This window comes from Prionailurus viverrinus, chromosome C2, assembly GCF_022837055.1.
Source record: "Prionailurus viverrinus isolate Anna chromosome C2, UM_Priviv_1.0, whole genome shotgun sequence".
Lineage (NCBI taxonomy): Eukaryota > Metazoa > Chordata > Mammalia > Carnivora > Felidae > Prionailurus > Prionailurus viverrinus.
Window position 1 is genome coordinate 43792743 of NC_062569.1, and position 22318 is coordinate 43815060.

Here is a 22318-nt window from a genome sequence, read left to right on the forward strand (position 1 = left end):
ATGTTGACCAGCAGCTTTACCAACAACACAACACATATTTTGTAGTTTACAGGAATTACATACTGTGTTCTTAAAGTAAGCTATAGAAAACATTAATAACATCATAAGGAAAATAAAATACATTCACATTACTATACTGCATTTATTAAAAAAAAAATCTGCATATAATGGGGCCCAGGCAGGTCAAACCATTTTGTTCAAGGGTCAACTATTTTTCTGATCAAGAATTCACTAAGAGTTTATTCTCAGTATCTGAAAAATTTAATAAACTGAGATTGGAGAAAACAAGTAAAGTGAGAAGATATTACTGAACATTTATCATCAAACTTCACCTTTTCATATCCTCAATATTCCATACTTCAACTGAGATCACAAACTAAATGCCTAAAAGAGAAAAGATAACCAAGGAGACTGGGAGTTTAAAAAAAAAAAGAAGTGGTAGAACTGGGAGAGGCAGTAAGGCCATTACGCAGGGTATTAAAGCAGGAGCTGCTACTCTGTTCCAGTCAACTAATGTCCTGTGAAAATGAAGGTCAGATCTGCCATTTGTCAACAGAAATATTCATAAATAATTTTTACATTAGGGAAAAAGTTACCCTGTATAAAATGTAGGATATCCAGGTATTTGAATACTGGAAATAAACGAAAAATTGTAAAACATGTAGGCAAAATGAAATGCACCTACATATGATCACAGGCTACCAGTTTACCACCTCAGGTTTAAACAAACAGTTCCCAACTCCCAAAACTATGCACTAAAAGGCTTGGACAGATGGTGTGGGCTTCCTAATATCTGAGCAAAGTCAATTTTTCTCTGTGGTAATAATTCAATAGGAAAGTGAAAGAACAGTTGTTTCATGGCTAAGGTAGTAGAGGCAGATGAGAAAAGAATTAACATATTAATTGAACACATACTAAAGGCACAATGACAAAAGATGTCAGGGCAACTATACTGACTCTTAACAAATTCAAAGATTGCAACTTACAATTATTAAAACTAAACTCTGAAAGTACATTACCCTTCAATTTGTGCCAATTTGTTGTCCATGATATAGGCCAAAGCAGCTGCTAGATCTTTCTTTAAATGGCCAACCTGATTTCCATTCACATTGTTTACTTTAACTGCATTCTTATCATAGGGGTTATTGGGTTCCCGTTGTAATGCAACCATTTCATTATTATTAACCTAATGAAATAATCAACAGATAATATTATAAATAATAAACATACAATAGGAGCTTTCTTCATCAAACTTTATCTGGGATTTCCATTCATTTTTTTTTTTTTTTTAATTTTTTTTTCAACGTTTAATCTATTTTTGGGACAGAGAGAGACAGAGCATGAACGGGGGAAGGGCAGAGAGAGAGAGGGAGACACAGAGTCGGAAACAGGCTCCAGGCTCTGAGCCATCAGCCCAGAGCCCGACGCGGGGCTCGAACTCACAGACCGCGAGATCGTGACCTGACTGAAGTCGGACGCTTAACCGACTGCGCCACCCAGGCACCCCCCATTCATTTTTTAATGCTTACCAAATAACACTTCATATAAGAAATATGTATTTTCTTGGATTCATATTTGTAATAGTAATATAAAAAGCATATTTTATGATTCTTTTACAGCATTTTTTTAACTTACATTCACTGGGAAGTTAACAAATCCTTGATATCTGAAAGATACAATCAAAACTAAATAAAAGATGCACACTATCTAAAATTTTCAACATCGTAACTTCTGGAAACAGGTAATCTTTATGGAGTGCTTATTACATACCATTATTCTAAATATATAACAGAGATTTGACTTTTTAAATCCTCACAACACTACTGGTAGATACTGTCATTACACCCAATTTTACAGACGAAGACTAAAGCATAGAAAAGTTAAGTAACTTGCCCAAAGTCACAAAGCTAGTACTATAGCAGAGCTAGAATTTAAATCCAGGAAGGCTTGTTCCTAAGTCTGATTTCTCCAGACTCTAAAAGGGGGAAAGATATTAATTATAAGTCAGAATGGATCTGAATAAGAAAATATATCCAACCTTCAACTCATGCCATTTCTGATTTCACTTGACTAAAAGTTGGCTGAAGATAACATCATTGAAAATGGAAGAGTAAGGACTTTTGAAAATTCTTGCATAAAAGCAATGAAAAAACTGACAGAAATGGTCAGAATCAACTTTTCCAGACATCTGGAAACCAGCCAAAATATTGGAGAAACCCTGGGAAGGGGTGTTAATTCAAGAAAAACAACTGATGGACACCTGGGTGGCTCAGCTGGTTAAGCATCCGACTTCGGCTCAAGTCATAATCTCCTAGTTTGTGAGTTCGAGCTGCATGTCGGGCTCTGTGCTGACAGCTCAGAGCCTGAAGCCTGTTTCAGATTCTGTGTGTGTCTCTCTCTCTCTCTCTGCCCCTCCCCCACTCAGTTTCTCTCTCAAAAATAAATATTTTAAAAAATTAAAAAAAAAAAAAGGAAGAAAAACAGCTGAACATTAGTGCCCTAGTTCCATCTCCAGCTTTCAGCTGCATGATAGCCTTTAAAAATAACAATCTTCTGGGGGTGCCTGGGTGGCTCAGCCAGTTGGATGCCTGACTCTTTTTTTTTTTTTTCAATGTTAATTTATTTTTGGGACAGAGAGAGACAGAGCATGAACGGGGGAGGGGCAGAGAGAGAGGGAGACACAGAATCGGAAACAGGCTCCAGGCTCTGAGCCATCAGCCCAGAGCCTGATGCGGGGCTCGAACTCACGGACCGCGAGATCGTGACCTGGCTGAAGTCGGACGCTTAACCAACTGCGCCACCCAGGCGCCCCTGAATGCCTGACTCTTGATTTCAGCTCAGGTCATGATCTCATCATGGCTCATGGGGTACAGCCCCTCCGGCTTTGCGCTGACAACACGGAGCCTGCTAGGGATTCTTTTTTTGCCCCCATCCCAGATCAAAATAAACAAACATTAAAAAAAAATAATAACCTATGAAAATTCTTGGTGTAGTCTAGCAGTCACTAGAGGGAGTATAATGGAACAGAATCTTTCAAAGGTTCATTCCCAAAGAACTGTCATTATTTGACCTGTATCAAGGTGCTCCAGAAGATCCCCACCTGCAAAGTGATTTCTCTTTGATCTCTCAGCTCATCCACCACAAAAAACCTCCCTTGGGTGAATGTTGGTCAAAAACAATTTTACAGGCAGTGGATAACAAGTGGAGTAAACAATAACCAAAAGGATTAAAAGGAAAGCTGAGGACTAAGATGTTCATAGGGGCTTTGAAAAGCTCCAATACATTCCTGGGAATGTAGAAGGCCATATGCAAGCATAGGGCTATATACATGCAAAGGGCTGTACATATGATCAGGAAAAGACCTGAGAAGACCCTGAGCTCTCACTCTGGGTAAACTTGAGGTTCTGAACAACCAGGACATGAAGGTTAAGGCAGAGTCGTCAACTGCCTGGCTGAGTGCTGAAGGAGTGCCCCAAATGCAAACAGACCCTCTCTTACTAAAATACTGATTGATGTACAGACCCTCTCTTACTAAAGACTGACAGATGTACTGGCTCTGGTATAATCATAAGCTGACCATTAAGCTAACCATGCAAAGACATCAGATTATACAGGGTTAATTCAGAAAAGTCACTAAACAAGCAACAATTACCAAAATCAGCAACAACAAACAACTCTGGAGATGAAAAATCTAATTTTTACAGCTGCCACATTATTTTAAATGTCCACTTTAAAAAAAAAATTTTTTTTAACATTTATTTATTTTTGAGAGACAGAGAGAGACAGAGCATGAGCGGGGGAGGGGCAAAGAGAGAGAAGGAGACACAGAATCCGAAGCAGGCTGCAGGCTCTGAGCAAGCTGTCAGCACAGAGCCTGATGCGGGGCTCGAACCCACAAACTGGGAGATCATGACCTGAGCAAAAGTTGGATGCTCAACTGACTGAGCCACCCAGGCGCCCTTAAATGTCCACTTTTCAACAACAAAAAAATGAGACATGCAAAGAAATGAGAAGGTATGGTTTACTCATAGGAAAAAAGCTACCAACTATCCCTAAGAAAGCACAGGTGTTTGCCCTAACTAGAAAAAAAATTTTAATTTTAAGTATGTTCGAAAACCTAAAGAAAACCATGTACTAAAGGAGAAAGCACAATAAATAAGCAGGTCTCACCAAATAGAATTTCTGTTGTCAAGAGTATAATAAAGTCAAAAAATTCACTAGAGAGGCTCAACAGCAGATATGAGGAGGCAGAAGAGTCAATGAAATTCAAGACAGGTCAGTTACATTATTGAGTCTGAGGAACAGTTACAGAGTCTGAGGAATAGAAAGAAAAAAGGATGAAGAAATATGAACAGGCCTCAGAGACCTGTGGGACAACAGCAACCCTATCTGACATTCACATACTGAGTCTCAGAAGAGAAGAAAAGGGGAAGAAATAATAGCCAAAAACTCCCCCAAATATGATAAAAAAACATTAATCTATACATCTTAGAAGTGCAACAAACTCCAAATAAACTAACCTCAAAGAGATGCAAACCCAGACACATCATAATCAAGCTGTGGAAAAAAAATCTTGAAAGCAACAAGAGGTACAATTCATTTATAAGGGATCCTCAGTAAGATTAACATCAGAAAGCAGAGGCCAAAAGACAGTGGAATAACTTTTCAAAGTGCTTCAAAAACTTCAGCCAAGATTTCTATATCGGATAAAACTATCCTTCAAAAGTACAGGAGAAATTAAAACATTCCAGTTAGGGGTGCCTGGGTGGCTCAGTAGGTTAAGCATCAGACTCTTGGTTTTGGTTCAGGTCATGATCTCATGGTTTGTGAGTTCAAGCCCTGTGTCAGACTCTGCACTGACAGTGTGGAGCATGCTTGGGATTCACTCTCTCCCTCTCTCTCAAAATAAATAAAATAAATAAAATAAATATTTAAAATAAATAAGTAAAATATAATACATACAAATCAAAATGTTGGAGACTATAAAAACAAAGAAAACATGGTCCAAGCACCAAGACAAGAAAGGACATATTAAAAAAAAAAATTAAAATAACAAAAAGAATTACAACTAATAATAACAATACTTTCAGAATAGGAAAGAAATAATCTACTTTATTATAAAATACTTTGATGTGTCTAGATATAAAAACTTAAACCATAAACTTACCAAAAACACACTTAAAAAAAAAAGTTAAAAATTAGCAATGCCAACGTTATATATCAAAACTTAAATGATACAGTCAATGCAGTACTTTGAAGAATGTTTAAAAGATTGAAATGTATTAAATTATTACAAGTTCAAATCAAATATCTAAAAATAAAACAAAAATAGGAAACAGAATATAAAACGAATGAACAAAGAAAAACAATAACCAGAAAAAAAAAATCCAAGAAAGGTTGCTTGAAAACATGAAACATATAAATCTCTATTGAGGCTAATCAATAAAAACTAGACACAAATATATGGGGTGCCTTGGTGGCTCAGTCAGTTGAGCGTCCAACTCTTGATTTCAGCTCAGGTAATGATCCCAGGGTCATGGGATCAAGCCCTTCCTCGGGCTCCACCCCAAGCATGGAACCTGCTTAAGCTTCTCTTTCTCTGCCCTTCTCTCTCTCTCTCTCTCTCTCTCTCTCTCTCTCTCTGCCCTTATCTCTCCCTCTCTCTCACTCCCCCCCCCCACCCCGTCCCTCTCCCTCATTTGGGCTCTCTCTCTTAAAAACAAAACAAAAAAACAAGACACAAATATAGAACACAAAGAATAAAGACCTGTATATAACCATAAACACAGTTAAAATATTTTCAAGTATAAATGTTACTAATACTCTGTAGCAATACATTTGGAAATTTAAATAAAATAGATGCTTTTCTTTAAAAATATAAGTTGCCAAAATTGACTCAATAAGTATTTGAATCATGCGCAGTTTGAATGAAGCTAGAATTAAAAGGTACACACTGTTTGATTTAATGCATAATAAAGTTCCAGAGCAGGCTAAATTAATCAATAACAACAAACTTAGATTGTAGTTGTTAGTACAGGTACAGCAGAAATGACTGCAGCAAGACACAAGAGAACTTTCAGGGATGATGGAAATAATCTATACCTTGACTGGAATGGTGGTTATCACATATATGTATTTGTCAAAACTATTAGAATAGTATACTTAAAAATGTGTGCATTTTCTCATGTAAACCACATGTCAATAGAGCTGGAAAAAAGTTGAAAATAATAAGTATGAACAGATAAATACCTCAATTTTTATTACATTTTCATAATAATGATTAACTCCAAAATGTCCATCAATAAGGAAATTTAAGGTACCATATAGACTTGTATTGATGTGAAAAGATATTCCTAATATTCTACCAAGAGAAAGAAGGGTAATCACTGTAATAGGCATATTATGATCTCATTTTTTAAATACATAACGTGATTTCAATTTACATGCATATGCTCACAGAATAAAGTGTAGAAAAATAAAATGAGTAAGTTATGGTCCAAGATGGTAGACTACAAGAAGATTTAGTGCTTTTTCTTTTAGCCATTTTAAAGTAATGAATATGTATTACCTATAAAATACATTTTGAAAAATTAAAAAAGCGATGATTACTTTTAATGAGCTTACCACATTTACATTAGCTTACCAGTGTCACAGAAATTATTCTAAGATCAACAAATAGTGAATGTTCTAAGATCAGAAACAACCATAATCTAGCATTTCACAATGGCTTAAAATAATTTAGAAAACAATCTAAGTTTTGAAAAAAAACACAAATTAGAAATAGGAAAGCTCAGAGATGGATATGAGAACTAAAGAAGAGATGGACATGATAAGAATTGACTTCAGGAAAAAATCAGAAATGAAAAACTATTTCAGAATTAAAAACTAAAGAAGAACACAAAAGTCCACAGACTTTATGGAAAACATGGTAACGGAAATAAAGGACGAAAAATTAAAAAGTGAAAAAAATATGAAAGTATTTCAGAGGAAGAAATAACCACATACACAGGCATATATATATGCAGAAGAGATCTAATACATACAGAGTAGAATGGAGTCCCTAAAGGACAAAGCAAGTATTTAAAACTGTAATTAAAGAAATTTTTTGTGAAATAGAAGAAAATGAAGTTACAGAGCAATCATAAGACGTACCTTAATAAAACTACTAGGCTTCAAGCTTATGAAAAATGCCCTTTAGTCATCAAGGCAAAAATTCCTAATTCACTTATATATGGGAGAAAAATCATGCTGGTATCAGAATTCTCACCAGCAACATTTATGCAACATCAAATTATCATGGAGAGAACATATGGGTCAAGGACTTTATATTCAGCCGAAAGTGCTCTTTAAGTATAAATATCACAATTACAAACATACAAAAATTCAGGAAATCTTGTTCTTTCCTAAGGAATCTTCTAGATAACACATTTCAGACAATTACAAAATAATCTAAGAAGCTGCAATATAAAGAAAATACAGGAGAATTAAACACTAGACAAATCCATATCATGAAATTCTTTCCCAAAGAATTTCCTAAGAATATGCTTCGGACAACCAAAAAATTATTTGAGAAGCTTTGACATAAGAAAAATATGACGGAATAGAAGAACTGACAAATGCAGAACCTTGCATAGCACAAAAAATGTAAAATAAAAAAGTAAAAAAAAAAAGCAACTCACAAAACAAATGTAGTTTCTGCAACAAATCAATGACATGAAGAAAAGGAACATAACCACCAAAGGTAATGTATGAACTTTCTTTGATAGCAATTTTTAAAAAATGACCTATAAAAAGACATTTTTAAACAATCAAGAAAACAGATTATGGATTAGTTGCTGGATGTAATAAGAAATTATTATTTTGTTAAGTATGAAAATGACAAGAGAAGTCTGAACTTTTTTAGAGATACGTACTGAATTATATGGATGTAAACTAATACAATAGAGATTTTTAGGACTAAAGGATAAAAGAAAAAGAAAAAGTGATGAAACAAATGTGCAAAAAATTTGTTAACTGCTGAATATGGATCACAGGTATGTGGTTTACTACATTATTCTACTTTCACACGTTTAAAACATTTCCTAAGAAGTTAAAAAATAGAACTAGAGACATATCATCGAAATAGCACAGAAACATACTACATAACCATAACAAAGAAAATTACTGACCAGAGAAAAGTCCTATATACTACCTCTCTCTCTCTCTCTCTCTCTCTCTCTCTCTCACACACACACACACACACACTGCAAACAGAGACAAAGACAGACAGACGTAGGGAGAAAAACTGGGAGACAGTCTTACTACAGAAAGGAAAAAAAAAGGACCTAAAAACAGGTAATTCCCTTATCTAGTAGGAATTAATCTTCCTAAATTAGAAATATTAGAGTACAGAAACATCCTGAGGGACACAAGAGAAGGCAAAGAACTGACTTGGAAGTCACTTTGCAAATGTACCTAGTATCTGTACTTCCTGAACAAATCATCTTATCTTCTTAAGCTTCAGTTCCTCAGTTATAGAGAGGGGCTAATAGGGGCACCTGGGTGGCTCAACCGGTTGAGCGTCCAGCTCTTGATTTCAGGCTCAGGTTATGATCCTAGAGTCATGGGATCAAGCGCCCAGTGGAGCCTGGTAAAGATTCTCTCTTCTCTCTCTCTCTCCCTTTGCCCCTCTCTCCCACTCGCGCCCTCTCTCTAAAAATTAAAAAAAAAAAGGGGGGGGGATAATAGATGTCCTATCTGCCACACAATCATTGCAGCCATCAAATGAGACCATTTAGGAAAAAGTGTTTTGTATATTATAAATAGGATACAAGTGCCCAAAAAAAGGAAAAAAACAATTAGTCATTAGGTTATTTGTTATCTCTTGCTCACATACACTCTAATTACTTAAAATAAGTATTAATTATAAAACCACCTTCCAATTCTTATCTTCTAGATATTATCTTCTAAGTATATTTCATCTTAATATCTAATATTATACTCACTACTCCTGTGTAATAGCGTAGTCCAACTACATGACCTCTCAAAGTTCCAAATAAAACTGAATCTAGCTCTTCATCACTAGTTAGGAAATCGTCTGGAGGTATAATATCTTGGAATTCAAAACGGGGAAAGAAAGTTGGATATGAGAGGCGTGGAAAATTTCCATGGGCTCCGTATTGGACAGTCTGCAAGTACTTCCAAACAGGATCTCTATTTAAAAAAGCACAGAAAAACGATACAATATTTAATCAAGTATTTCCCAAAGACGATATTATATTTTTGGCCATTTGTTTTCTCATTTCAACATGTTAAATCTTTAGTGGGAATTGCCGCATATTGATGAGAGTTTCTCTGGGTAAAGCAGGGTGTGGAGTGGGGAAGGTTTCCAAGAACCCTACCTGTTCAGTGATGCCTCTTCTACCCACCAAGTACTCAAAATGAAAACTCCAACAAGGGTTTGCAAATCTCCTGCCTAGTGAAGATCATCCATTTAAATTGCGATGTATGTGATGTCTGTAACTCTAATTACATACCAAATTTCAACAGAAATTGAACTAGAAAAGGCTTGCAAATATAGAACCATTATTATACGTGAAGCTATTTATATCGTTACAGATAAATCGAGCATCCACTATCTTAATTCTCTCCAAACAGAACCCTTGTTTTATTCAGGCACCCAAATCACGCCATCACGGGAAGCTGAACTCAAGCTTCCCACTCCGTTGGTTTAAGGGTATCCTCAAACCCCTCATGGGAACAGGCGTGTAAACCAATCTGAAAAATGGAAAATAAAAGGAAGCCGGCTGAGGCGCTTCCAGGAAGTTTCCACTTTTCCAAGAACAGATGGAAGCTATTTCCCCGCGTTTTCCTTTTACGCCGTACATTAATCTTCTGGCTCCACTGAAAATACATACTTCCATGCCTAAGAATGCACATAAACTGTGAGGTACTGGGGGACAAGGGCTGTCTTAATCGGCCCTTTATTTCGAGCACATCGCCTAGCGCACAGTGGGCATCTAACGGGTGTTTGCTCAATCAAGGTCCGGGCTAAAGAGCGGAGCTTTGAACCCCAGGACCACCACAGCCCTTGAGAGAGATTTCCCCAAGGCCCTGGCATGAGGCTCGCCAGAGGAGCCTCCCCTCTCCAGCCAAGACTATGCATTTATTTCTCCCGCGGCGATAGGAGCCACCAGCAGGACGAATATAAGCTGCACTGGGAACGCGAAGGGAGCTCGAAGGGAACGCGGGGAAGGTCAGGTTCATTTGGGGACGCCGACAGGCCGTTACCCCCTCCGCCCCACCCCCTCCGCCCCCTTCACCTCTTGAACATCCAGGACATGGCGCTGAGCGGGTGACGAGCGGAACGCCTGGGCGCCCCAAATCGCTCTCGAGCCGCCTCGATACGCCTCCCTACAGGCCCCACAGCCGAGAAGCCCAGGGCAGATTCCGAGCGCCTGAGGAAAAGCGCACGACTGGAAGACGCGAGGCTAGTCAAACGTCGACGCCGTCGCCTTCTAGCAACAATCTGAGAGACCAGCGACGCTTCGTGACTGACATTGGCAAAGTCCAATCGCGAGGAAGGGGCCTAGGAAAATGAACCAATCAGAGCACAGAAAGGAGGGCAACTCCGCCCCACGCAGGGATTCAAAGACTGTAGGGGGTCCCGGCTGCAGGGGCGGTTCCATCCGGGTTCTTCCCCGCCCCCAAGGCGGGCGCGCGGGAAAGCCACGCGGCCTTTGGAGCTCGCGTGGCGTGTTGGCGGTGTCTGCGTTTTGTTTGATCCCTTGGTTCAAACACAGGGAGACGACTCTCTTTTCCACTGTTTGCCCCCGGCCTCACGTCTCAGGCCCCTTTTTCAGGCCTTACCTCATCCTGCCTCTAATTTCCTCATTTGATGTGACCTGTAACGGGGTCTTCTAAATAAGCCCCGAGATTTTCCGAGCTCTGGAGATAGCAAGGAGTTACTTTCCTTCACTTCCTGTGCCGAACCCTGAGTGTTTTGCCCTCAAACTATTCATTTGAAGTGTCGCTAGCGAATCTGAGCATACGGAGTTCAGGAGAACCTCCTGCATTTTTTTTTTTTTAAGGAAAATTTTCATTTCTAGTAGATTAAAGGCATACAGTGATTGATAGCATAACTTTGTTGGTGATTGCTGGGAGTGGCGAGGGGGACCAGCTTCACCTGACCCACGTCGCTGCCCTGGTGCGTAGTGGGAAGAAGCCTATTTTCCTTAGGGAACTGTAGGAGGAACTGCGCTCCACGATTGGCTTTTGTGAACGAGTCTGAGGACAGTCAGAGGAGAACTGGATTTGGGGTGGGTTGGCCAGGGGGCCCGGCTGCAACTGCGGGGCTGGCAAGGCTGGGCTCTGCACCTTGGGAGCCTAGAAGAGGCTAATTCAGCCGGCCTTTTAAACTGGTGCGGGAGCTGCACCAGAGTAGGAAGCTGATAGTGACTTTGAACTGCACTTAGGGGTCCATAAGTTTAATAAGAGAATTGCAGGATCAGAAGAAATGTATTTGTGAATAGGAGCGATGTTGACATTTGCCCTTCATAGAGTAGTCCATTTTACTCTTCCAACAGCAGATGATGAGGGGTATTCAATGAGTTTTTCAAGAGCCATTTGTTCGTTTTCCTAAACTATCACCTGTAAGCATGAACCAGCAGTGGAAAGAGAAATGTAATTTGCAGCAACTTTAAGAATCTTAATTTCCAAAAGTCTTGCTATGATACAAAAACTTCCAAGTTTATGTCATAACTAACAGGCTCGGGAAGACTATATATGATGTGTTTTTGCTTGTTTGCTTTGTTCACCAATACGGAGATAGTGGCAAAGTTCAATAGAAGAGGAGAATTTTCAGGAATGACATATGAGAGTTTATAGAGTAAATCTCTTAACTGTATCTTAGGGAAAGGGCCTGAATCCCATCCATCACCCTAGGCCAAGCATGACAAAGGGAGGGATGATAGCTCAATAATTTCTGAGATCCCATTAAAAAAGGAAGCTATGTTTTATTTTCCAGATTGTAGCCTCAAGGTTCTGCAGATCTTGGAGTCTTAAGAGATGAGAAATGTGCCAAGGCAATAAAGGAATAAAGGCTAATAAAGGGGCTCTGTTAAAGGGCTCAATGGCAGCCTTTCAAAATCTTACGACAGTCCCCAGTGACTCTCCAGCTCTGTGAAGGCTGGAGGACTTCACTAGGTCATAGTTCTAGCCAACAGAAGCAGGAGGCTGGTGGCTAAAGATGAGGTGGGACAAGTTATATCGGTAGTTGATGCCTGCTGAAGGTGAATGGAACCCAAACATAAGCCCCCTAAAGAGTAACAAAATGGGGACTGAATCTGAAACCTGTATTTAATTGACTTCAAATCTTAACATGCCCAAACTACTTGGAAGTGACTAAGTTACCTCCCATTAGGCAAACTGAAGGTGTAAGACAAATTAAATTCAATAAAAAAATACAAAGCATTATCTCTGCAAATGGAGTCCGTGATTGAATTAATACATACTACTACACATCCATATACACATACCTCAGTGAATTTATACCTAGGTATTTATAGCAGATACCTCTAGATGGTTGAATTAGGGGATTTTCATTTTCTTCTTTTTTATAATATGCATGTAAAATGTTCCCTGTATTGAAAATGTATTGCCCTTTTGCCATAAGAAAATTATAAAATTTTATTAATTTTATTAATTAATTTAATTAATTTATAATACAATTTTATAAATTGTATTAAAGAAATTATGAAGTATTTCAACTTTGTTTTTGTTACTTATAGAAAAGTTGCAAAATTACTACAAAAAGTTCCCTCATACCTCTTATCCCATTTGTTTTAACGATATACATAATCACAGTACAATTTTCTTTTTTGTTGTTGTTGTTGTTTTTATTTTTCAATATATGAAGTTTATTGTCAAATTGGTTTCCATACAACACCCAGTGCTCATCCCAAAGTACAATTTTCAAAATCAAGAAATTAACACTGATACAATACTATTTCTGAACTTTTTTTTTTTTAATACAGAATACAGAGGAAAGGATCAAAGATAAAATCTTTTGTGGCTTATTTACAACAGAATTTTCTCAGACTTAATCAGGACCCCAACAGATATTGGGGCAGATTTCTGTGTACATCAGCTGGCAGGGCAGAGGAAGTAATATAAAATGCCAAATAAAAATCTTCAATAATATAATGAATATCAAGTGCCTGCCTTGAAATAAGCACTCAATAAATGCTCTGTCGTTACTATTATTGAAACAGAATTATTATCTAATGAGTCTCTAGCATTTAACAAGAAATATAGTTGATTGAAGCTTATTTCCTGGTGCTCAACAGCTGGGTTATTCCTAAATACCAGAATAACACTGTTTCCAGAAGCCAGTCATTTTTCCAGGTGTGTGTCCTTGATTGGACTGAATTGTTTCATCAAGAACCAGGAGACACTCTGATCTCAACTCCCATTCTGAGAAATCTGTGGTGTTCCAGATTACAGAAGGCTTTCTCAGGAGATAATTGTTTCCTCCTCCTTCAGGCCTTGACTAATGCTCCTACTCAGCAGAAGACCAGAATTGCTGAAGAATCAGGCCTGTCTGGGATCCTAACTTCAGGAAAGCACAACTCTGGGCCATGGAATTATTTAGGGTTCTTGTCATGGCCATGGTGAAAATTCTTATTTTAATGAATACTGCAAGGATTGGTGAAAATTTTTCTGCCTCCTTTATGGCTGGAAAATTAAAAAAACAAAACCTCAACTCTAAATACACTTTAGATATTATGAAAAATACTTTTTTAATGTGGGAAACTATATAGTATTAGCAAATCAGTTTTTAGTCATCATCACAATTCACCAAACCGCTGCATCCTACAGCCATACATAGGCTAATCCAAAATTAAGGTTAACTTGCCATCGTTTAGAAAGTTAAAAAAACCTGTAAAATGTCAAACACATTTCTCAGATTTGAAGAAAAAAAGAGCATTTGAATACATATTTGGAGGAATTTAATCTCCTGACCTAATAGAATTAGAAATTCCAAGAGACTCAAGTTCATAAACAGATGAAACTTTAGGATGAGAATATATTAATATCATGCTTGAACTGCTAACTTTGTAATATTTACAAATGAAATTTCCATTTCTCAAATATTTTTAGAAGGTGTTGGGTCAAAGAGATTAAAGTCAGATATACCCCCATACTAAGTCAACACAGATGGCTGTAAATATTCAGAAAATTGAGCTTATCAGGAAACAACAGTTGGCTACATTATAAATTTGTGAAAAAAAAAGATAATTAAGAGGACAAGACACATTTTTACCCGTAACATTAATACAGATTTTTTTTTCTTGAAACAATGCGAAACAAAGCTAGCCTGATGTTCTAAGATGTGCTTTTTCAGATACTCTGGTAAGAGAGAAATCACTATAACCTTGTTTAAAATTACCCTTTATTTGAAAGAAAATTTTGAATTTAGGAAAGAAGTGGCAAACATATTTTAAAAAATATTGACTGTCATAAATTGTTTATTAGGTTAAGAATTTTAATTTACTTACATTAGCAGTAACAGTGGAGCTGGAGGGTACTGCGTCTTCTCCAAGCTGCCTCATGTGGAACTTGTGACCCTTTCCAAGGCCATGTCTCTTGGGGCCTACAGGTCAATTCTTGAATCTCCCTGTTTGAGAGCTAGTTTGCTGATCCAGTGAGTGTTGGGATTTCTTCTCACAGCTTTATGTAATGGATCAATGGGGATAACCTCAAAGAATTCGTACGTGGGATCTTCACCAATCCAGTAAAAAATCAGGACTCTCAGAGCCCCATGGTGGCATCCAGCTTATTCCTAGGCAAGAGTGAAGACTTGGGGCAAACTTTAGCTGGTTAACACCATGATGGACAGGCTTGCCATAGGTTGCACCTTCAGGAACTGGGCATTTGTAGTCACCGCAGTGCACGTGAATCCGATACATGACATAACCTTGCTTGGCATTGTATCCCAGTCTGGGGGCTTTAGCACGCCGGGCTGAATGGGGTACCCTGTAAAGCGCAGAGTAACTGGCAGTACTGAGAATAAAGCGCATTACATCAGACTGTGTCTTTCTCCATAGCTCCAGGATGTACGTGTAAGCGCCCATCTTGGTTGACCTTTGAGTGAAATGGCTGCTGCCAGATGGAAAGAAAAAGAGCTTTCTCCCACAATCCCTTTTGGGCGCCTCTTAATTTTTTTTTTTTCTAAGTACTAAATAGAGTAGTTCTCAATGTTTTACCCCAAGAATCCCTTTATTATTGAAAGATCACCTAAAACTTAGTTTATTCAGGTTTTTTATTTTTTTTTTAATTTTTTTCAACGTTTTTTATTTATTTTTGGGACAGAGAGAGACAGAGCATGAACGGGGGAGGGGCAGAGAGAGAGGGAGACACAGAATTGGAAACAGGCTCCAGGCTCTGAGCCATCAGCCCAGAGCCCGACGCGGGGCTCGAACTCACGGACCTCGAGATCGTGACCTGGCTGAAGTCGGACGCTTAACCGACTGCGCCACCCAGGTGCCCCAGTTTATTCAGGTTTTTAATCAAGAGTTTTTAATTAGCTTTTAACAAACTTGAAATCATGTATTTTCAGGAAAAATACTTTTGAAAAGCTTTTTTAAACCTATACATTTTTATTTGAGGAGGTATGTTTAATTTTTTTTTAATACCAAAAATAGGTGGATAAATATTATTAACTTTGCCAGGGGTTCCTGGCCTCAGGCTGGGAATTACAGAGGTCTATGTGCCAGACACTTTTATATACACATAAAAAAGTGAATAGTACATGGTTATTAAGAATAAAAGATAAGTTGTGATGGACAATGGGTGTTATATGTAAGTGATTAATCACTGAATTCTACTCCTGAAAACAAATTGCACTGTATGTTAACTAAAATTTAAATTAAAAAAAAAACTGGAAAAAAAGATAATTAATATATAGTCTCTAACTATACAAAAGAAAATAATGCATGTCTTACATGGGGTTATAAAGCAGAAAGTCACACCCAATGAGATACAAATCACTAAACTGCAAGGGAGATTAACAAAGTGGGGTAATAGAGATAAAAAAAAAATACTGGGCTCTGGAAACTAGGGAAAGGAAGCTTCACGGACGAGGAAGCAGCTAAACTAGAAGGGAATGACGATTTCAATGAGTGTGTTGCAAAGGAGTCTTTAAAACTGGAGGAAAAAAAGCACCAAGTCAGAGAAGCAGGCCATTTAAAATATGATGGAGTGCTTATTTTGGGTAAAAGAATGTCTAATGAGACTATAAAACAGAAATGAAAATGTCATCCAACTAAACCCAGAAAGAATGCAGTTCTATATTTCTCAATATCAACTTAATGTAGAATTTGGGCTGGACTACAGAAATAACAAGAGAGTAAATGTTTTCCCAAACACTAAGACTTGACACGATTTTGTTGATGTTAATTAGCCAAGGGATTGTCCTGCTGTCCACCACCCACCGCAAGAGTCCCTTGCAATCAATGCCACACTTAGCAAGAATCTTCCTTAATGGATATTGTCTCTGCCCAAAACAAAGTACAGACCTTCCTCAACTTATTATGGGGTTATTTCCTGATAAGCCTATCCTATGTTGAGAATATCTTAAGTTGAAAATGCATTTAATACACTTAACCTACAGAGCACCATCACTTAGCTTGGCCTACCTTAAAAGTGCTCAGATTTGTTAGCCTACAGTGGGGCAGAATCCTCTAACACAACCTTATTTTATAATAAAGTGTGGATTATCTCATGTAATTTATTGAATACTGCATTGTAAGTGAAAAACAGAATAGTTCTAAGTTCATCAGTTGATTGTCCCTGGGATCACATGACTGACTGGGATGCTGCCTAGCATCATGACAGTATCGCAATGCCTATCAGTAGCCCAGAAAAAGATCCAAATTCAAAATATGAAGTGCAGTTGCTACTGAATGTAATCGCTTCTGCACCACAGTAAAGACAAAAAAAAAAAAAATCAAGTCAAACGATTGTGATCGCCTGTAAAACAAAAACAATATGAAACAAAACAAACACAAATCCAAAACAAAACTAAGAGACCATCACAGCAAGCTTTGAGCCCGCATAGTTGACCTGTGTCCCAACATATTTCCTCTCCTACTCCCTCCACATTAAACACCACGCAAACAGTAAAATAAAAGTCCACATCAACCTAAAAATCTTACTGGAACACTGCTGTGTAACTAGATGTTGTCATCTTCCTCCTCTACCTACTAAACATTCTCATTCATTAAGCTAGGGAATCATTACAATTATTATTGTTTTAGATTTCAAAGGTAGTTCAAAGTCCCAGAACAAACACAACGAAATTACGTATTCTTCTTCGTCATCACTGAGGATTAATTATCCCAAGGACTACCGTCTAAATCCCCATTTCCTGATTCTAAGACTAGTGTAATGTTCTACCTCACATCATACAATTTAACAACTGACAATATACACAAAGACATTAAAAGTCCCACAAAATTCAAAAGTAAAAAAAAAAAAACAACACGCAAAAACATCTGTACGTGGCATCACACAGGCTAAACTTAGCTAAAGACACAAAAATTTACTAGTTTTACTAAAACTATGGGCATCTTAGGAAGTACTTGAGAAATTATCGGTTTACTAAAATAGGGTACAAATTTCAGGTGGGAGCAGAACACTAAAACCACGTTATATTCTGACAGAAGCCTTAGCCCTGACCATACCCCTTGCCCGGCTTCCTGCCTTACGGTCCTTCTGGTTTCAGCTCCAACTTCAGTTGCTCTGGGAAACCTTTCTCACCCACTCGCTTCCGCTCAGCACAGCAATTAAAATACATGCCCTTCTACTCAGGCCATTTTGTCAGCTAGCTTGTTAGCCCTTTCCAAATCGTGAGCTCTGGAATGAATAAATCCCACGGCATCCGAAGGTCAGGCAGAACCCCGATTAAGAAGCAGAACGTCCGCAGCCCTTCAGGCTACACCAATCGGAGCCTCGGCGGGAGGCGGCACGTGCCCACTTCTCGCGAGAGCAGATACCAGGCTCCAGCGCGCAATGCGCATGCGGAGTTGGGAATGTGGACCTGGAAACCAAAAACTACTTATCCCATAATTCTGTGGGCATGCATCCTCCTTATCCAGGATTATGTTTCCAAGAAAGCCCTGCAGGATCTCAGTCCGTGTTGGGAAGCTTTTCTCTCATCAGAATGCAAACGGCAGGATTAACCCGTATGTTTCCTTATGCTGCCGAAGCTGAGGCAATCCCTAGATTTCCCGGGATGGTGTCAGCGAAGCCTCGTTTCGACTTGTCATAGTTTGTTAGACCATGATGTCGTTAGAAGTTCTGAGAAATCGAGATTTTGCAAGGAGTAGAAGGATCAGGGAGACAGCTGCGCCCGACCCAGCCTTGTGCCAAGCAAGGGCAGATGGCTGAGGATGCCCAGGTCTTCTTCAACTCACACTGGCCAGGATGGTGTCTTGGTCCCCAGAAGCCCTAATGTTCTGGGAGTCACACTGTGGTGGCCACCAGGCTTCAGCTCCCAAAGTCTTCGTAGGGGCAGTGGAGTCGTTGGCTGTTCTCAGTATCAATCTGCAGGGAAACGACCTAACGGGGCTCCAGACCTCCCTTCTCCCTTGCTCCTAATCTTCAATTCTACTGTATTTCTGCTTCAGAGACTCAACTCTGCAAGTCTGTCTGCAAGGATCCACATCCCCCACCCTGCTTCTCCCATCCCCTAGTCCCTAAATCTTCAGCCTGTACCCTCCAACAGTTTCTTACTTTGTTTCAGACCCTACAATCCCGTGCTGTTTGTTAGTATTGTGGCATCATTCATTGTTCCCTCATATTGAGAATGCCACATCTCTAGTGCCCCATTAGTGCTGAGACTCTAGGTTAGCCAGGGGCTTTCAGAAACCTGCCTGGAGAAAATAGTTCTGTATTTGGGCTTCAGTGTCCCCACTTGAAGCCCCATATGAAGCCTCTTGGATTCAGGACATAGAGAAGAGATATGTCAAGATGAATCACCTCCTACTGATGATGGCAATACCTTTCATTGGGTATGGAGACAGTTATTGCCTTAACCAGAAGGCCCAGTCAGTCAGACTTTCCTAGCCAGGAGTGTAACCTTTTCCTTCTACCCCACAGAAGAAATAAAAACCCTAGGCCTCATTACTCCTCTCCAGGTACTTCTGGCTCGGGTCAGTTATGTGACTGTGTTTGGCAATTGCAGGAATCAAGGTCATGCTTGGGAGCTAGAAATAGAACCCAGAAGCTATTGATGCACATGGGTGGTGCTGTTACTGGGAGGTTATGAAGACATTGCTGCTCTGGGGGAGGACGCCCTTGAGAGGAAGGGGAAGTTAGAGGACCAGTTACATTTCAGTTTCACAGCTATCAATGATTCTTGTGTGATCTTGATTAGCTTACATTCTAGATCTAAATTTCCCTTTCTAGATATACGTATAAATGGTAAAGGGGCATAGAAGTGGAGGATAGTCCTCACTGACACCTTTTCACTGCATTAAAGGCATTCTTACCACGCAAGAAAAGTAGATTATTTTTAGGTTCTAATCACACCACCAGAGGGCACTATCGACTGTCTGAAGAGCAATTTAGTTTACAACTTCATCAGCCCTGTTATGTTGTCATAGTTTTTACACACATTACTTAGAAAAATGAAACAATGTCCCAGTAAAGTCATTAATTTATTTAGCACCAACATCATAAGGGAAACCAGTCTGTTAAACCAGAGGTTCCCAACCTTGCCTCATACTGGAATCTTTAAGAGCTACTGATGCCTGGCCCCTGTCTCCAAACATTCCGATTTCATTTTGATAAGGGGTGCAATGTGAGCTTCGGTACTTTAAAAAGCTCCCCAGTGATTCTAATGTGTGGCAAATTTGGGAACGGCAGCAAGTCCTCTGCTCAGTTTTAATAAAGGAGTGTGAACCTGATCTAAACGTTACATGTTATCAACTTCATAAGAGAAAAGCAGGAGTCCTTAGGGAAGCAATTCCAGGAATGCACTTGATGCAGTTCCAACTGGAAGCAATGATAGCCTCTCTGTGCTATTTAGTGTTCCCAAGAACAAGAGCCTTACTGGAGTGACTAGAGAATTAGGTTGAAAGATGATAATAATAGCAGCTTTCATTTATTAAGCTTTTATAATGTGCCAAATATATCTTACCCTTAACAGGTTTTAGCTCATTTAGAATAAAATAAAAGAATAAAAGGCTAAAAGCTATCATTATTTCCACTTTACACATGCAGAAACAGGTACAGAATGGTTGAATAATTTGCCACAATCACACAATACAGCTAGCAAAGCCTGGGTTCAAATCCAGATAGTCTTGTCTCCTGGAGCACAAACTCTTTTTTTTTTTAATGTTTATTTATTTATTTTTGAGAGAAAGAGCACAAGCAGGGGAGGGGCAGAGAGACAGAGGGAGACACAGAATCTGAAGCAGACTCCAGGCTCCGAGCTGTCAGCACAGAGTTGGTTGCAGGGCTTGAACTGATGAACTGTGAGATCATGACCTGATCCAAAGTTGGATGTTTAACTGACTGAGCTGCCCAGGCACCCCTCACAAACTCTTAATCACTGTGCTATTCTATTTCCTAATCCACAAATAGTGAATTTTTTCCTTTTCTCCCCACTTGGTCTATGTATTTAGTTTTCACATCCTTTTTTGTCCCTCCTTCATTCTCTACTCATCTCCAAGGCCCACATGTCTGGCCATTGTTCATTTTCAGATTACTCAAGTTTCTAGCACTATATAACACTCTTGGAAGATACAAGGTTATAACATTTCCTCACTATGTGGCAGGCCCTTCACTAAAAACTTTATGTGTATTATCTCATATGAGGCTTACAATAGCAGTTTTAAAGTTGAAGAAACAGGCTTGGTGAGGTGACGTAGCTTTTTCAGCTGATATGACTTGGTTTCAAGCTGTTTACCCTGGCATTTCCATCTGTCTTATGAGTCCCAGTAAGTATTTATCAAAAAGGGGAAAAAAAGGGAGGAAAGGAAGAAAAGAAAGGAAAGGAAAAGGAAAGAGGGAAGATAGAAAGAAAAGAGGGAAGAGCTTTTCTCTGTTAAAGATATTATGAATATTCTAGAACAGGTCCAAATTCCCTTAGTCTGAGCCTGAGTGAGGAGATGGTTTTCCTAATGTCATTCCACCAGGATGGAATTCTGAAGCACCATTATGTGAGATTTGCCTTTGGCTTAGGCTGGTATCTTCTTCTGGGTATTTATCTTGTGTCCCCCACTAAGGAGCAAGTTCTGTGTCTCCTACTCCCTCACTTCACTCAGCATGTTGGCTTATATGTAGTAGCAAAGAATCATCAGGTGCTTTTTAGATATGGATGATACCTCATCTTGCTCATTCCCCTTGTTCTACAGATGTGGAAACTCAGGTCTAGGGAGATTGTTGGCACCAAGACCACTGTTATTGTAAAGCTGGGATTAGAATTGACTATCAGCTGGCGGCACCTGGGTGGCTCAGTTGGTTGAGCAACCAGCTCCTGATTTTGGCTCAGGTCATGATCCCAGAGTTTTGGGATTGAGCCCCAGCCGGGCTCTGCTCTCAGTGTGGAGCCTGCTTAAGATTCTCTCTCCTTCTGCCCCTCTCCCTCTGCCCCTTTCCCGCACTCTCTCTCTCTAAAAAAAAAAAAGAAAGAAAGAAAAAATAGAATTGACTATCAGCTGAATGCTCTTGGCACTCTTCCAAACTCAATAAATATTGGTTGACTTGTGGATTGGTTTATTTTACTGTCAAAATAACCTGTAATGGGATTGGTACAATACATTATACATGTGGAAACGTAAGACTATTTCATGAAGTAGTTACCACTGTAAATAATTTTTGGCTGTAATAAGATTTCAGATTCATTCAGCCAAATAGTTTACTGAATGGTTCTCAAAGTTTGGTCTGGAGATTAGCAGCATTAACATTGCCTAGGAATTTGTTAGAAATGCAGTTGCTCTGACTCTGCTATAGACTTACTGAATCAGAAAGTGGGGGCGAGGCACAGCAAAAAGTGTTTTAACAAGCCCTCCAGGAATGTCTGATGCATACTCAGGTTTGTGAACCACCGGTATGGTGTGAAGGGTCTGTTTGGTTTAAGAAATATATAACTAATGAAAAGACTAAAGATTTTGTATAATGGGATTTTTAAAAAAATCAGATAACCTGCTTACATATTACCTTTATTAGGACTTGTCTGGCCCAGGTAACCAAGAAAATGGTCACTTGAAATATTTTGACCTCCCCTCTTTGTCCACCCCTCCCCTGCTCGTTCTCTCTGTCTACCTCTCTC

At 39.0% G+C, this 22318-nt stretch overlaps 1 protein-coding gene and 1 long non-coding RNA gene across 7 annotated transcripts in view; both read right to left on the reverse strand.

Moving 5' to 3' along the window:
• Positions 1–10517, reverse strand: part of HLTF (helicase like transcription factor) — a 51490-nt gene extending 40973 nt beyond the window's left edge. For 5 of the 6 annotated variants that reach the window (XM_047874893.1, XM_047874891.1, XM_047874890.1 and 2 more), the window contains exons 1-3: positions 10302–10517; positions 8985–9192; positions 1020–1186 (exon numbers count right to left, since the gene is read on the reverse strand). In XM_047874893.1, the coding sequence (XP_047730849.1) occupies positions 1020–1186; positions 8985–9192; positions 10302–10321 (395 nt within the window). In that variant the 5' untranslated portion in view covers positions 10322–10517. The remainder of the gene's footprint in view (positions 1–1019; positions 1187–8984; positions 9193–10301) is intronic. The other variant, XM_047874892.1, reaches the window with a different exon arrangement.
• A 2466-nt stretch (positions 10518–12983) lies between these two features.
• Positions 12984–15335, reverse strand: LOC125174881 (uncharacterized). The gene is made up of 2 exons (XR_007155588.1): positions 14538–15335; positions 12984–13713 (listed from the first exon to the last, which is right to left on the reverse strand). It is a non-coding gene; the product is annotated as an uncharacterized LOC125174881 (long non-coding RNA).
• Positions 15336–22318: the final 6983 nt, after the last annotated feature.